Source organism: Empidonax traillii, unplaced genomic scaffold (genome assembly GCF_003031625.1).
Source record: "Empidonax traillii isolate 1590-97213 ecotype Southwest subspecies unplaced genomic scaffold, ASM303162v1 scaffold108:size1079785, whole genome shotgun sequence".
Taxonomy (NCBI): domain Eukaryota; kingdom Metazoa; phylum Chordata; class Aves; order Passeriformes; family Tyrannidae; genus Empidonax; species Empidonax traillii.
This window is the reverse complement of record NW_020955301.1, coordinates 99,330-116,424: the sequence shown is the minus strand read 5'-3', so window position 1 is coordinate 116,424 and position 17,095 is coordinate 99,330. Positions and strand designations below refer to the sequence as shown.

Here is a 17,095-nt window from a genome sequence, read left to right as displayed (position 1 = left end):
AGGAAGGAAGGAAGGAAGGAAGGAAGGAAGGAAAGAAAGAAGGAAGGAAGGAAGGAAGGAAGGAAGGAAGGAAGGAAGGAAGGAAGGAAGGAAGGAAGGAAGGAAGGAAGAAAAAGAAAAGAAAGAAAGAAAGAAAGAAAGAAAGAAAGAAAGAAAGAAAGAAAGAAAGAAAGAAAGAAAGAAAGAAAGAAAGAAAGAAAGAAAGAAAGAAAGAAAGAAAGAAAGAAAGAAAGAAAGAAAGAAAGAAAGAAAGAAAGAAAGAAAGAAAGAAAGAAAAGAAAGAAAGAAAGAAAGAAAGAAAGAAAGAAAGAAAGAAAGAAAGAAAGGAAAGAAATCAGCAACCCTGGTTGCAGCATCAGTCCAGCTGATGAGATGTCTGGGCTCCTGGATCTCTGCCCAGGCTTAGTGGGGTTACCTTTATATAGAGAGGTTTCCCTGCCCTGAAGGGGTTTCTTGCTTTCTATGCAAATTAGTTGTTGTGTGCAATCTCTTCTTTCAGACCTTTCTGGAAATGTGTCAGAGGGCTTTGGGGGTCTTGGGTGGTCCTGATCTCCCTTACAGTCCACACCCTCCTTCTTGTGCTTGTATGGTACTGTACTGTGTTCATCTCCATCAACTAGACCATAGGTGTTTGTCCTGGTGCTGTCTTACCTCCATATAACCCCTTCTCCAGCCACATCTTATTCTTTCCTATGGCATAGGACAAGGGAGAATGGCCTTAAGTAGTAAGAGGACAGGTTTAGATTGGAAACTAGAAAGAAATTCTTTACTGGTTAGGGTGGTAAGGCACGGGTTGCCCAGAGGGGTTGTTCATGCCCCATCCCTGGAAGTTTTCAATGCCAGATTGGATAGGACTCCAAGCAACCTGGTCAAGAGGAAGGTGTCCCTGCCTATGGTGGAGGAGTTGGGACAAGGTGATTTATAAGGTCCCTTCTAACCCAAGACATTCTATGATCTTATGATCTCCCTCTTTTAGCTGTGTTTGTCTGGTCGTCTCTCCATTGAGACCAACAGAAGGATTCCCTCTGATGTGAGTTCGCAGAAAATTCAGAGTGGCCTCTGCAAGCAGCAACCTGATGCAGTTCTGTTTTTAACTTAAACAGCAAGCAGTGGGCAGATGTGATGTTGTTTCCAATCAAAAGTAAAGAAGCAAAGCTTCTTGAGTACTGATCAGATATCTGAGAGAGAGTAGTGCTTTATCTTGCATTTTATCTGTTGTGGAGTTTCAGAAAAGCAAATTCCCTACCTAATGTGATCTTGGATGCTTAGATCACTGGGTATTCCCATAGGTATGCGTTACAATCCTGCAGCTAATTAGAATGAAAACCAGATGCATGGTTCTCAGACAGCAGTGTTGCCCAGTGTCACCAGAAGAGGATGCTAATGGGAGACAGATGAAGATGGGTAATTTGAAATCCACATTGCATCTGATTTGTGCTTGTGGTGCAGCAAGAAAACACAGGCCTCTATGTACCTGCCATGGGAGAAACAGGGGGATAAGACTGAAGACATGAAACAAGATAGGTCACGAATGAAGAACTGCTGTGATTTTGAAAGAGCTGGAAGCCTGAACTAGCACTGAGTAGCAAGGCATGTGTGGCCACAGGGGAACTTGTGGGGAGATGGAACCTTGGATGAGGTAAAGGACTCAAAGGACAGAAGCCTGCTTTACAAATAATCTCTACTGGAAAGCTGGCTGAAAAACTCTGACAGTCCTCAGAGAGATGATTTGGGAACAACTTTTCCAGGAGAGATGAAGCATGAAGCAGAAACTGCTCATATATCCATAGCCTTGCCTGTGCAACTTTGGTGTCCTCTACCTGAAGTTTTATTGTCCTCCTTTCTCTCTGTCTGCCACCTCTCTCCTGAGTTATGTTCCTGTTTGGCTCACACGCAATTGAACAATGCAATTTAGGACTGCAGTTTCCAGACTTTACCTTGTTCTTTTCCATTATTAATCAGCCCTCTTCCACTAACACATTGACAAGGTCAGCAGAGCTATGCAGCAGCCTGCGTAGACAAGAAAACACCTACACCTACACTCACACCACACCCACACACCCACACATGTCTCCATGTTGTGGCAGGAGTTGTGTCATGAGGCACCCAGTAGTCTCTCTCTACCTTTCATTCTCTACCACAGCTGGAAAATGGCACAACCTGCCTGTGTGGCAGGTTGTGATTCTTTGTCCATCACTCCTTATAAAGCACAGAGATTATCCAGGGTCAGCATGTCTGAGTTGTGTGAAACCATCTGTGTAATTATAACAGTGTGTGGCAGAGCTTGCACTGAAATGGATAAATCTAAGAGACAAAGATAGTATCCTCCTTTCATATGTATTAAAAGGCTTCCCCACAAATTTTCTGGGGACTAATTTTGTCCATCAAGCCAGGGAGAAATAACCTGTTCAGAAAGACAAGTAGACCAGGAAAAAAAAAACAAAAAGAGCAAAATGTCACACAAAATGAGATCAAGAGATTGGAGGTGGGAAAAAAAGCCAAGGCACATTGTTGGACCAGATCCACATCAAAGTAGGCTTTGTTCTTTGAACAGTCATGAGAACTGAGTACCCAGCAGTCTGGGTTTCAGCACTGTCACCTCCTTAGAAAACCCTTCTCTCTTTCTCCCCAACTCAGGGGCTTTTAGGGAATAGATGTAGGGAAGGAAAAATAGGCTGTTTCCATTACCACAAACAGACAGCAGCACTTCTAATGCAGGAAGATCTGTAACCAATACCGTAGCATCAGGAAAAAATTCAAAACCAGATGGCAGTCCATCACAATGGACAAATACTCTCCTAAGCCCCTGACTCAAAACTGTCTCACTTTCACCTGAAACTTAAAACCAGAGTTGTGTTTGATAGCCTGTTCACTCACAGAGAGACCAAACAAATCATGTAAAAAGACTTCAGGCTTTTATAAATCAGTTAAAATCTGTAAACTTCAGTACCCCGGACTCTCAAAGTTGTGGACCTAAAGGTGCTAAACATGTTACTTCCAACTTGTTTCAGTCCTACATATATTCCTGGCAGAAAATACCATGAGGTAATGATGGGAAGATCTAAATTGGGCTGTTGTTCTCTTTGGGAATAGAAAAGAAAATAGAACTTTGCACACTTGATAAATAAAGCACAAAAAGACACATGAAAGATAAATATTTTTGCAGTAGCTCTGTCTTTTCAGTCTTCCAGATTTTTTCTTTGTTTAAAGTATTTATTAAAGAAGTGGGTTAGATATGAAGAGAACTGTTTTAATTGTGAAGAGTAGCTAAGTTCCAGAGCAGGGGAGAGTTCTTCACGAGCTAAAGTCTCTAAGAAAAAGAATTGTTCAGATCAAATTAACCTTTAAAGTGAAATGGTGTGTCTGTGTTGCCCTCCCAGTGTCTTTTCTGACCATATGCTTTCAAGTCTGGTTGAAATTTTTTTTTGGTGTTGTGGCTTTTTTTTATTTGGTTTGGTTTGGTTTTTCATGTCTTGTTTTATTTGGGTTTTTTTTTTCTACTGAGGGTTAGAATGTGAAGGAAATTTTATGGACATAGCTCTGTGAGAATAGGCAAGGTCTCCATTAATTAGTATATTCAGCAAGATAATGAATAATAATTTAAATCTCTCAGTAAATTTTTAAACCTTAGCTACTAAATAAAATAGTAACCCCAGAGATGGCTGCATCTGCCACATCTGTTCAGACATAGGTTCAGTACCACCTGCAGCTACACAAAACCCCTGAGAAGAAAACTTTCCTGAATAGAGATGTAACCGATGTCATCCGTATGCCAACCTTTTCGCAGAAACTAAAACAGTGTTATCTGATATGTAGTACTATTTCTTGAGGTATGGACCGATTTCAGGCTCTTAGAGCACCTTGGGAAGAAGAGATGTTTCCTCAGGGAAAGAAGAGCTATGTTGCCAGTTGCCACAGTGAAAACGACCATCCATGAACAATTTGTAGTGCTGTGGGTGGTGCACAGCTGTGTTGGGTGGTTCCTCTATGCTTACCCCCAGATTTCAATCGCCACAATGCAGCCATAGTGGAGGACTCTTGACTGGCAGCCACGAAATGTGCTGGCCAGACAGACCCGCCTAGGACATGCTGTACCTTTACAAAATTCCTGCTCCCTCTGCCTCCATGGCTTTGCCTTTGTAAGGCGTGCATTCTACTCCGTGCTGTAGGCTTCACGTGCACACCCTCAGTTATCTGAGGTGTGTGTTAGAGTTGTGAACATGTCAAGTTAGCCAAGGAAATGTAGCTCCTTTCTCTGCTCAAAGGACTGAAATGTGCCGTTGTTTGTCTATACTGCAGGACAGATGTGTAGTTCCAAAAGCACCACTTCTCATTCCCTTTTTGTACAGATAATTAGGAGCAAAGAAAAGTGTACAGTGAAAATAGAAGCTGGGACTATATCAAGTATGTACATGATGATATTTAGTGGTTTATAGAGATTGTAAAAGGTGATAGTTCAGTGGCAATAGGGATACAATTATGTGAGCAACTATAATAATCTTAGCAAGTAAATATAATAATCTTAGAGGCATACAATCATGGTAAATATTAGTAGCATAATGTTATTGTTATTGTGTTGTGATTAACCCAGCCTGCTACGATCAGCACTGTGTTGGTCTTTTGAATCCATTCTTCTGGGCAGCAGTTTGTTGTCAGACTCCAGGATCCTCTGCATTAATAATCTTCTGTTGATCACATCGTACAGTCTTTGAGTTTTATTTGCATCCTCCACAAAACTCATTTTGTATGGTGCTTCAAAGGAGGCAGTTTCAAATCAGATCCAAAGAAAACCACCCACTTGCACCTTGACTGCAGCTGTCGCCCTGCAGCCAGTTCCATACCTGACCCAAAGACATGCAGTTACTTCTGCAAGTCTCTCAGCTTTGATACTAGTGTGTATTCATTCAGTGACCTAGATATTTCATAGATAAATATGTTCACTTTTAGTACCAATGGTTACCTTGTCATAGGAATTGTAACTATAATTTTACTGGGTTGACATTTTACCTTCAGCTCCCCTTGGCTCAGCAGTCCTCTACTCCTTGACACTCTCACTGTCATTAGAGTTTGATCAAATTTCCAGCATGTTTCTAGTTCAGGCACCTACTTTGGCTTCTTGTGAAAAGCAGGAGGAATAGGGAAGGAGAGAGGTGGTGAAAAAGTTGATGGCAGCATGGTAAGTCTGGTCTTTTCCTGACAGGCAGTTGGTGAGAGCAGGGTAAGCCAAGAGCCATTGTAGTTTTTCCCGACTCTTTCCACTTGATGACTGAGGGCTCCATTATGCTAGTATTTTGCTAACATAGGACCCAGTGGAAACAATCTGCATGTGGCAGCATAGTAATGATTTTAGGAGTATCAAGGTGTTATACATATTAAAAATATTTCAGTGTCTTGCTGGGTTAGGTCCATGATTCTAAATATGGTAGAAGATATGAATACATGAGTGAAAGCCAAGCAGGTAATGGTACAAATACAACATCATGATACAAATACAACATCAAATTTTGTGGGGTTGATCCTTGGATAAAAATGAAACTGATCTCATCCTTCAAATTTTTTGGAAGAAAATTTTTTTGAATGCAATATTTCCTGTCCCCAGGAAAGTCAGAGCACCAGAAAGATTGTTTTTAGTCCTATTTTTAAAATTTCTTTTGTTGACTTCACCTAAATGATTTCATGTGAAGACACTATTTTAAAATTCTTGGTCATATTAACATTGTCCTTTCTATAATTTTATTTCCTCTGAAACCGTTTCAAACCTAAAGTATGCCATTTTATGAAACATCACAGCTTACATTTTTATCAATTTAAAGCACAAAAATATACCACCTGGTTTAAATGAATTCTTATAACTGGTCCTTTAGATTGCTTTTGACGTAAAGTCATCTTTCTCCAAAAGAAGAATACTTATGTCAAAAATAAATTTGTATTTGAATGTTATGTATATACTAGGGAAAATGTCTTTTTTCTACATGTTGTATCATTACTATGGGTAGGAACGAAGTAAAGATAATTTCTGTATTTGGCATTTGTGACAGTAAGCTGGAACAATAGAATCTGCTCGTCCTTAATGCCCTTTTACAGTGAGAAAGCTCTTTCCAGTCAATGTATTACCACGTTTTGCAGCTGCACCCTAAGACTGGCCATAAGTTGTAAAATCTAAGGTCTGTCTGGAAGTGTGTAATTCTCTGATGGCAACCAGCAGGGGCTTCCTAAGGAAACATGTCAGGACAGGCTGACAAGTACAGTGCTAATTTCTCCATACAATCTTTGAGCTTCCCTCTGTCCAAGCACACGGTAGCGCTTGAGTGGCTGGTTTTGTTCCGCAGTTTCCTGTGGCCTGGATGTTTGTTCAACGGGTTCGTGAGCTGGAGGATCAACACATGTTGAGCTGATATTTGCTTTGAGATGGAGGATTTGAAAGCAAAATAACCTGTGTGTTACTATGGTTTTTGTTGTCTCCACTGCTGTTCTTGTCTAGCTGGCATAGGAAGGTACAGTCTGTAGGCAAATTACACTGGGGATCACCCAGAGATATCTACCTAAGACTTAAGAGGGAGCCATACAGACTGACCACAGCCTAGCATTACATGCCATTCCCCCTGCATGGTAGCTGGTCCTATGTTGAATCTCACTGGTGGTGTGCAGCTCTGTAACTATGAGTTGATCAAATGCTTTCTTTGTCTCAGATGTGAGTGGAGACGTCATTTTACATCTCTCTCATGAAATCTGGTCTGACCAATAGGTACAAAAATCATAAGACAAATGGCCTTAATGAACATTCTGGCTTGAAAGAATTGATTTAGAGTGTTTTGAAGTTACTGGTTTCAACCTTGCAGGCTGTCATCCTAAATGTTAATGATGATGGAGAAAGGAAGGAAAAATATTGCCTTTGCTCAGAAATGCTTAGGAGGAAATGCTTCTAGTCAAACCTAACAGCCCTTTGAAATCAGAAAGTCATGACAGCAGGAGTGCACTTTTTGCTTTGGTAAACAATTCGAACTATTTTTAATTGAAAACATGAAAAGAAAAAATAATGAAAATAGCATCTACTTCATGTCTATTCAGTAGTACCATATCAATGATAGTTGAAAATACTGAGTACATGGTACCAGCATAGTTCTTTAATGTTTTTGAGATCAGATCTAATTTTCCTTTTGATGTTCTTTTTGAGCTGATTCATGCAAAATGATTTGCTGGCCTTTGCATGGGTTTAAGTTGGTTACTTTATAGCTCCGATGTACTGAGAACAATCTTAATTCCATTTGGTACTTTAATTAAAATCTAGACGTAAGTAAAGGAATGGCTTTTACAAAGCAATAATTTTGAAGCTATCATAGCTGCTACTGCAAACTTGAATGTCTTTCCTCTTCCTCACAAAGGTCAAATTCGTCCCTAATGTAGCTGAGGTGAAAGGACTGTAAGCAATTGTGCAGGTGCTTGTGATGCCACTGGTGACTGAGGAGCTAATAGGGCAGGAACAGGTGTAAGCAGCCATGAAAGCAGCTGGTTAAAAGGTAAAAAGTCTGAGCAGGAGAATGTGGCTGCCAGCCTGTGAACTGTGGGCCTGGGGACCAGAATTATCCTTGAAATGTGCAGCTGACCTCTTTGCATCACAGCTGGGCACTGAGAAATGGGAGACTTCCTGAGTTTGCATCATGATTGGAGTACCAAGAAAGTTTAACCTCCATTTATCATCAGAAAAAGTGGAAACAGTCTGTGAAATTTGAATTGTTCTGAATAAACAGAGTAGGTCTCTGAGCAACCTGATCTAGCTGAAGATGTCCCTGCTTAGTGCAGGGTGGTTGGACAAGATGGCCTTTAAAAGTACCTTTCAACCCAAACCATTCTATGATTCTGCAATACAGAGGGTAGCTTGCAGGTATGCTTGTTCCTGTAGATTTGCACGTAACAGCTTGAGTTGATTTTTGTTCGTTTTTTACTGTGTACCACCATAACCTCCAAAACAGTGCAAACACTTAGAGAAACAGCAGTGTAACCTGAGGAATACTGAAAGGTATAAAGACTTCTGACTGATGAGGTTTGGTTGTGTAGAAATTGTTTTCCCTGGACATGCTTCAAACTAGCAATTGGAAAGGACATCCTAGTCACTGTGGGAACTGAGATATTATAGCATTTCTCTCCCTAGACTGATTCACAGATTCATATCTTTACTTCTCTATTAAATATAGCATTCTGAATGTAAAATCATAAAATGAGATTCTGGTTACTCATGTAATATCTTAGTGACATGCCTTTAAGTCTTAGTGGGAGTAGCAAATTTCAGGTATCTGTTCTACTCACAGGATTAAGGATGTTTCTCTTAGAATAGTATTGGCCAGCTGAGTTTCTAATGAAGGTTTATTTTAACAAAGAGGTCTTTCTGTCCCACTTGTACAAAGAAAACATGGATGAAGTGGTATAGGATGTGTTCCACATGAAAATATCTGAAGCTGTCATTTTCACTGCAGTCCTGTCTGTCCTGTTTGCTTTGTTTTGTTGATAATTATTTTTTCTCTGAAGTTTTCTCACATCCATGAGCCCGTACTATAAAATGCTGCACATGGTATTTCAGAATCATTACAGATGATGGATTTGAGCGTCAGACTGTTCACTGAAAAGAGGAGGATCAACACCCGAAGAATGTCACCCTAAAACTTTGTTAACACAGAGCTTATTTTCTCTTTGCTAGGCCCACAGCTGCATAGTCCCAGTTTCTCTCATGTGCTGGTTTCTGAGTGATCTGAGCAGCTGACCATCTTGTTTTGTGAAAGCTGTCCATCCACTGGGCTATTCTTAGGGACAGGTTGGGTTTTGGAGTCTGTGTAAAAGAGCAAAATGAGAACATTAACAGTGATGTTCATACTGGAGAATATGAAGCACCACATGTGATGGCTGGCTTTATCAGCCGTCCTGTTCAGCGGGTGACTGACAATGTGTTATCTCTCCCTGCAGTATGGGATAAAGAAGAAGGAAGAAAAGGAAGCAGAGGCCCAGGCTGCACTGGAAGCTAATGCTGAAGGGAGTCTGACACGCCCAAAGAAGGCGATCCCTCCTGGCTGTGGGGATGAGGAGGAGGAGGAAGAAGAGAGCATTCTAGACACAGTCATCAAATACCTACCAGGGCCCCTGCAGGACATGTTCAAGAAGTAATAGCTGCAGACTGTTAGATGGGCATAAACAGTACTGCAAAGGATTTCTCTTTTGCCCAATGGGGATTTACAATCTTGCCATCCATCACGCAACCGTCCCCACCTCTACCCTCTACTGCTCACTAGGAGTCCCTTCGCTTCCCATTCCCTTCTGACAGCCTCTTTCCCTTTCCTCCACCCCAAGACTTATCCATTCCTTTTTTTGTACATAGTCTCACATCCAGTAGATGCCTCTGAATGGATGTAAAGATTAAAACGCTGCAGACTACACAACTTTTATTATAAGCCATAGTACTATGTATGTTAAATAAGGCAACTGCACATCAAGCATAGAAAAGGAACAATCTCATTTCCATCCAGAGCAAGAAGGAGTTTTCACTAAGTATGAACAGTGGCCTCTTTAATTTTTTTAATTATCTTTTTTTAATTATTATTTTTTATAATAATTAGTCATTATTATAATGTTCTTGTTGATTAGGTCACACTAGCCATTTTTTGTTGAGCACATCTGCTCTTGGAAGGGATATCTCGGTTATCCCATGGAAGCAGAGCTTTTCTGTTTTAATGCCATTGCTGACATAAATAAAAGATCATTTGTAAAGTAAATCATGCATGACTTACACAGCTGACATCACGCAAAACTGTGGAAGAAGTGAGTCATCTGCCCTCAGATGCTGTAGAAGTTAAATGCCTCAGAATCTAAGCAAGAGTCATGTTACTTTGGGAATCAGCCATACACTTAACTTGAAAGAGCAAATTGGTCAGACAGTTGCCATACAGAGAGCTGAAACCACAGGAGAGTGCATGGTGCTCTGGTAGAGGACCTTCCCAGCCCCTCTGAAGCCAATGACCAAGTCTGTTTGCTGCTCTGTTTAACCTTCCTCTTTCTGCCCAATATTGTATTCAACTGTCACATTTCCAGCAGTGCTTGCAGGTTGGACATTTGGGTTTCCAGCATATTGTTGTGGCTGTGTCATGCCCACCCCTTCCTGCAGTGTGTGGGAGTGTGTTGTGGCTCGAGTGTTAGTTATGGCCCAGGAGATCCAGAAATTCAGGGTATGCCTGATATGTATCGTGCTAAATTACTGTCTTGCCTTGGGGGGGGGGGCACTTATTTTTGTGCCCCAACAGCAAAATGTAGGTTTCAATCTCTACCTGCTACAAAGGCATGAAGTAAGATGGTTCTCCAATACTGTGCAGGAGCTAATTAATATTACAGCGGTGCGTGGTATCCTTTGAAGCTAATAGGTTGGGAGGAAATCTCCTTCTCACCATCTTTTTTTGCCTTTTTCAGACACAGAGGGCTTCTCAGTACAGCACTCAGTACACCACTGTAGATATGAAGTAACTGCAAAAGATAAATCAAATTCTACGGGAAATGTTGACTTGCTTGTACATACACAGATTCAACACATAGACAGACTAATTTTGAACACAGATGCTCATGATCAGATATCTGGCTGGTCATCTGAAGAGCTAATCCTGAAATTTTGCATTTGGCTATGTCTCTGTAGTTGATGCTGTGAGAGGATCATGCCATCTCAGTCTCATGATCTTGTAAGAGAAATCAGGGTTTGTCTGTCGGAACTAGCATTGCTTGTTTCTGTCCTGGGAAAAATAAAAATTTTCTAAAGATGTGAAAGGGATTTGGAAGCAAATGAACACTTTCAGCTGGCAATAAAAAGGAGAACAATCTCAGACACTTCATTGTGTACCTAAATTAAGCATTTTATTTCAATGGAATTTCTTTGTTGCACTGGTTCAGTGGAACTGAGTTTGGGCAAACATTTCAGTATTTTCCTGAATAAGAAATTTTAGAAGATATTTATCGTCTTTTCAGGTAAGCAGAAGAAATCTACACCATGGGTAAGGCAGTGAGCTTGTGAGCTCTGTGCCTTCCAGTAGCATCTCTCATAATAGGGGAGAAATACTGTGAAAGAGAAGTATTCCCTCCTTACCCAATTTTTAATCAGGTATTATAGTCCTTGCTTTGTCTCGAATAATTTTGACTGTAAGTTTCTACTGAATCCAAGGTGGACTCTGAGAAAGTTTGACTTGATCTACAAGTCAGAAAGAGCTGATAAAAGATGCAACTTATTTCAGGCTGGATCTACAAACAGGGCATGGTCATTCAAATACAGGCTGCCAGGGACTATACAGAGGAAAGAGAAAGCAGGTTTTATTCATTTGAATAATGTCAGTGGGGCTTTTTTTACCCTAACTTTCATTTAAAGCAAGATGAGTGTCTCCCTTTTAAGACTTTTAATGACCCAGAACACTCTGTGAATAAGTGCCTAGGTATAGCACAGCAGTGTTGAATAATTTACCATTTTCTAGAGAGAGTGTCCTACTCAACCCATGCAAATTCAGCAACTAGTAATTTGAGCCTATGTAAGGAAACCCCAAAGAATTGAAAACCCTCCTTTTGTTGTTTTGATGCTCTGCCACAGAGCATCTGTGAAAACTGCAAGGCAGAGGGTGGATCTTTGCTTTAGCCCCTCATTGGTAGTTAAATCTCCTAATCTGGATCACACTGACATACAGACATCAATACTTTTGCAATGCTCTAATTAATCTCTGGGGCCTGCATTCTCCAACACATAAGCAGAACCAGAAATGCGCCTCTGCTAAAAGAGGTGTGTCCCTTCATATCGTCCCCTGGCCCTGTGCTGGAGAACTCTTGCAAACAAATAAAGAGGATAAACTTACTCCATTTTGCTTTGGCTTTTCCCTACCACTTGCTTGTTGACCTCTCCCTGATGCCATCCTTGACTCCCTTCCTCAGCCACCAAATAGTGCTCTTGAAATGGGATCAGAATTTTGTGCCTGGCATCCTCCCTGCAGAATGCTACTGCTGATTATATTCAGTCTCTCTGGCAGCTTGATGTGCATGTCTGTGCACAGATGTGTGGACAGTTAGGAAATTAGAGAAGAAAGGGAGAAGAGAAAGAAACGAGGAGTGTTTGGTACAGTTTTGTCTAACTGCCTCAGCAGCTGTGCCATTGAATGACTCGTCTACAAGTCAGGATCTTGTGTGACCTGTGCTCAAATTCCTTAAGCAGGTACTGCTATCCATGGGCTCAGAACATTTAAAATACTCCTTTTGTGAGCTGAGCTCCTGAGCTGTGTGAACATCTGGATTGAAACCTTAAGAAAGCCATAGGAACTCTCTGCTGAGTCTGGAAGGTCTAATGCCAGGCTTACAAAGCAGAAGGGAAAGGGAAGGTGGTTTATTAAATAGTGTCTCATGAGTCTTTTTCATTGTGGGAGCTTCCCAGCTCAGCCATGTCATCACTTCTGTAACTCAGCTTGCCACATGTGAAACAAACCTTCCTCCCTGGACAGCAGAGAGTTCAGCCAAGTGTGAGTTGGTAGTTCCCATTTTCCTTTACTTTCAGTTAGAAACATGACAGAAGATCTATCATAGGTGCTGGGTAGGTTTTGCTTGGTTTTGCCTCACTTTTGGCACGCAGCATGAGTTGTGGACCTCTCCTCGAGTCATTCCACTGTCCCTGAAGTGCCTAAGCCATGCTGAAGAGACTCGAGAGCAGGCACTCTCCCCTCTCTCCTGCCCATCTATTTCCCTTCCCACTCAGAACTGGCAACAAGGTACGCAGACACCTTTGGCTCGTGTATGGAAGTGAGAAGAATTGTCTCAGACAGTTTTCCCCTCGGCACTCAAGCAGGTGATGAAGCACTTAAACAAGACCAAAGAGAAGCATGGTTCATTGTTTGGATTCTGAATATCTCTTTGTCTTTTCATGACATTGTTTTATTTGCATCATTGGTCTGTTCAAACTCAGGTAAATGAGGGATTTTAATTTTATAACTACTTTTTATTTACACAGAAAGGTTGGTGGCTAGACACTGCAGTCATTTTCCCTCACAGCTCCAAGACCTTACTGGTTAGTCAAAAAATAGTCAAAGGGCCTTCACATTTGGAGGGTAAATGATTTAGTTTGCCATTGACCTTGTAAAATCACATTTATATTTAGAGAAAGCCATATGAAATCAGACTGCAATATTAATTAATGAATGCTACTCCTGTGTTTAAAATGAATAAAACAAAATGTGAGATCATATGCTAAATCACTTTGGAGTTCCTCTGTCTATGTTTCTAGTATCATACATTGACTTAGGTCCCTCCCAGCCCCTCTCCTTCATCAAAAAAGACCATACCAATGCTGCTGAATACATCTTTTTGCCAAGCTTACTGTGCTAGAATAAGCATTGTTAGAAATTAGCTGTTGTGATCTAACTGTAAAGTCTTATGTATCTGAAAGTTGTCTGTATCTGTTCTGAATATATGTTATCGAGATAACTGTTTCTTCATGCACTGAGTTAGTAAAATGTTTCAGTACTGTCATTAAAAAATTGCCTGTTTTCTCTCTTTCTCTCTCACACACAGCAAAACTCAACTTAGCCATGCATTTTCTAGCAGAAATGCTCCCCAGCTTTCTTTCAGATGCATGCAGTACTAGAAGATGATTTGAAGTAGAGACTTTGTGAATGTGATTTTAATTTGTTATTTTTCTGGTACTTTTTCCTGCATGATATGGGTAAATGGTATGATGTTCTTTTAAAATGGAATCACAGCCAATAAAAAAACCCAGTGATTTCATAAATTGTTTGCAATGCTTTCCTGTGAAATTGCTACAAGACTACACGTGGAAATCAAAGTATGGTTGCTGATATACAAATATGATAGTAACAGACTAGAGGAGAAATACGAATGCTATTTGAATAGATATACTCATTTTTTCATTTGTCAAAAACACTGATGAGATTTGACACCTGCAGGTGATTATCAAATTTTAAATCAGTTTTGCAATTAGGAATTAGTTTTCCTTAGAAGAGAAAAACAGCACTCCTTTAAAAGAAACTGACATCTAACTATGGTTTAATGAGAATATGTTTGGATCTTAAGACAAAAAAGGTAAAACACTAATTTGCAATGACACCAAATGTATCTTGGGATCCAGAATTATGATACATATAAAACTCCTTGGATGGCAAGTAACACACAGCTAAGCCTCATTTTACTTGCTCAGGGACAAATCATAGTTGTTATGTTCAGCATGAAAGTGTTGCATCATGTTAGAAAAAGGTATTACCATACATTTCATAGGAAAAGCTAATACCCTTTCCCCTAGGAAAGCTCTTCCACAGGACCACTGCATGGTGATAGAGTTTTACTGAGTTTTTTTTACTGACAGGGGCAGCCACAGGCTGTGAGTTCCACGGCAGGATCTTCATCTACTCCAAGTTCCATAAAAAGTCTATGTTTGAGGAAGATAATATGACAAGAAAATATTTATCACTGGTTCCCCTAAGAAACAGCCAGCTCTAGAGAACCAGAATAATCATATCAGACCAGTGTTGTTGGGAAGAAGGTTGAGATACCAAAGAAGGGAAGCAGATGATTTTGACAGATTTCATTTTGCAACAGAGGTAAATTATTCTTTCAAACCAGCTTCTGCCTTCTAATTTAAAAAAATACAGAAGGATAAATTCCAGTGGTTAAGCTGGTACACTCTACCTTTTCCCATTTTAAAAGTACACTTTGTCAGATAAAATATTCTCCGGAGCAGGACATGACAAGAAATCAACAGGCACATCATGAGTGCTTCTGGTGAAAAATCACTCCAGTTACAGAGATGCATTAGTGATCCATTTCTCAGACACTGATCCAGGGATGCAATGATTAGCCCTACTGAAAGCTCCCAGTCTTCACTGACAGCAGTGGAGGCACTGACTACACACTTGAGATAGAAATTAAACTTCGGAATGGAAAGCTGTGTGCAAAGATGCTCACCATGGTTTGTCCCGATTAAGTCTACTTTAATGGCTTGATTTAATTTTCTTCGTGACGTACCATGGGTAATGTAGGCCCAATAAAGTTCTCTTTGAAAATGGGACTTGAATGAAGGCTACTGAACAGTGCTGGCACAATGCTATTCATTATACTGGCACACCAGGAGGCTTATGGCAACTATCAACATCCCCAGTTTTTTAATTTTTAAAATGGGGAATTACCAAGATTTCCAATTCTCCCTCTCCAACCATCCCTCCCCTTTTCAAAAAACCCAAACCAATACAAACCAAAAAACAATCCCCCCCAAAAAACAACCCAAAACCCTCCCCAAAAATCCGACCAAACAAACAAATGAAAAACCCTGCAAAACCCCAACAACCAAGAATGTAACTGCATTGGGATATTCCTTGTTGAAGGTAACTCTGCTGCAGCCTGTCTCTTCAGATTTTACAGACTGTTTGAGATAGGTGGTAAAAGTACATCTGAGAAAGACAAATGGCTGGAGCGTGTGATGTCAAACACCCATGCTTTCTTGAGACTTCAGTATTTACAGAGAAGATGAATTCTGCTAGGGCTGTGGGATGGAAATAATTTTTTCATCTGAGATTTACTTTTCTCACAAACCCTATTTTTATATGAGAGGGTCAGATATAGCAGTGTATCTGGCAAGCTCAAGCTGCAGCAGCCAAGCATACTTTGAGTTGGAAAAGGATTATTTAAAACTTACGATCATCAGACCAAGGATGTTCCATGTGTTAAAAACAATGAAAACAAAAGTCTTGGCTGTTTTTTTGGGTTTGTTTTGTTTTGTTTTGTTTAAAAAATGAAAACAGACAAAGAATAAAAGTTTAAAGACTTTAATATTAATAAGTATCATAAGAGATTAATGAGGAGAAAAAATTTTGCAAATCTCCTTCATGCTTCTCTCCCGATAAGAGCTCTGAGTGAGGGCCCAGGAGAGGTTGTAGTCAGCATGGAAAGCAATGCTTAGGGCTGAACAAATGCAGATTTCATTTTGAGTGATGACCCATAGTCCTGTGACTTGTAGTCACTGTCAGACAGGAGACTGGAAGTCTCCAGTGAAGACAGTTCCCCATGGAAGCAGGCTGAGCTACACCCAGGGTTTCAGGTAAGATACCAGCTGCTCTCAGGGTAGAGGTACAGGCCTGCCAGAAGGAGCCTGGCTGCCCAGCAGATCTCCTGGGGCAGAACAGTATTGTTGAGTCAAGAGAGCAGAAATGAGTGAAAACATTTTTTTTACCAGCTCCACCCTAGCACTAAACGTCTCATACATCCATTGTTTGCAGGGTTCATTCCTTCTGTGCCTGCCTGTTGTCGTGGAGCTGGGACCTCCGCCCTCACCGTTGCCAATTTGTAACATTAGTAGTTTCTTCTCTTGTCCCTTATACCAGCCATCTCGGGCATGCCAGAAATTTTCCCAGGCAGAAAAGAAGCTGGTGAGGATCAAGTTTCAGGCAGTGGAGCAGACAATTCAGCTTGGCTTTCAAGGGCAGCTTGGCAAGCCGATGTCCACACTTGTTCTGAGAGATCACTCCAGAAACTGCCCACTGTGCCAGCAGGTTCCCCAAGAGTCGTTGGAACACAGAAGGTCAGTGACAGCATACAGTACCTTCATACTTCATGGTCTGCTTCCACACCTCCTTCCTTACTACTCTTCCACACTTCCTTCAATGATCAGCATAATGGAATGCTAACTCTTTGGTTACCAGCACATTTGGTGAGAACCTGGGGTCTTCCCCAACTTCTGAATATCAACGAGCCGAAAAGAAAGATCTGAAACAGATCCATTCTCTCAGATGGGACATCTGAGCTCTTGCTGAGCTTCCATGCTGTTGGGTAAAAAATACCGGGGCATTCCTTTTTCCTAGGAGCCTAAGACTTGTTTTGTCCTGTTTTTAAGGCTTAAGAAACGTTTCCCTCACAGGGTGGCTGGCTCCAGTTCTTTCCAAACAGTGAGTGCTTCACCCAGGCTTATGCAGCACTTTTATGCGAGGTTACCGCAGAGTGTTCAGATAAGAAAAATAACAGTAACATCTGTGAGCTTTTTTTTTGGAGACAATGCGCATCAACTTTTCCCCAGTGTGTTGCTGTTTGGCAGAGAATGTCT

At 40.8% G+C, this 17,095-nt stretch overlaps 1 protein-coding gene across 2 annotated transcripts in view; it reads left to right on the top strand.

The window, feature by feature from the left end:
- Window positions 1-13,777, top strand: part of LOC114056952 (complexin-1) — a 106,319-nt gene extending 92,542 nt beyond the window's left edge. For both annotated transcript variants that reach the window (XM_027882629.1, XM_027882628.1), the window contains exon 4: window positions 8,956-13,777. In XM_027882629.1, coding sequence (XP_027738430.1) covers window positions 8,956-9,153 — 198 coding nt within the window. In that variant the 3' untranslated portion in view covers window positions 9,154-13,777. The remainder of the gene's footprint in view (window positions 1-8,955) is intronic.
- Window positions 13,778-17,095: the final 3,318 nt, after the last annotated feature.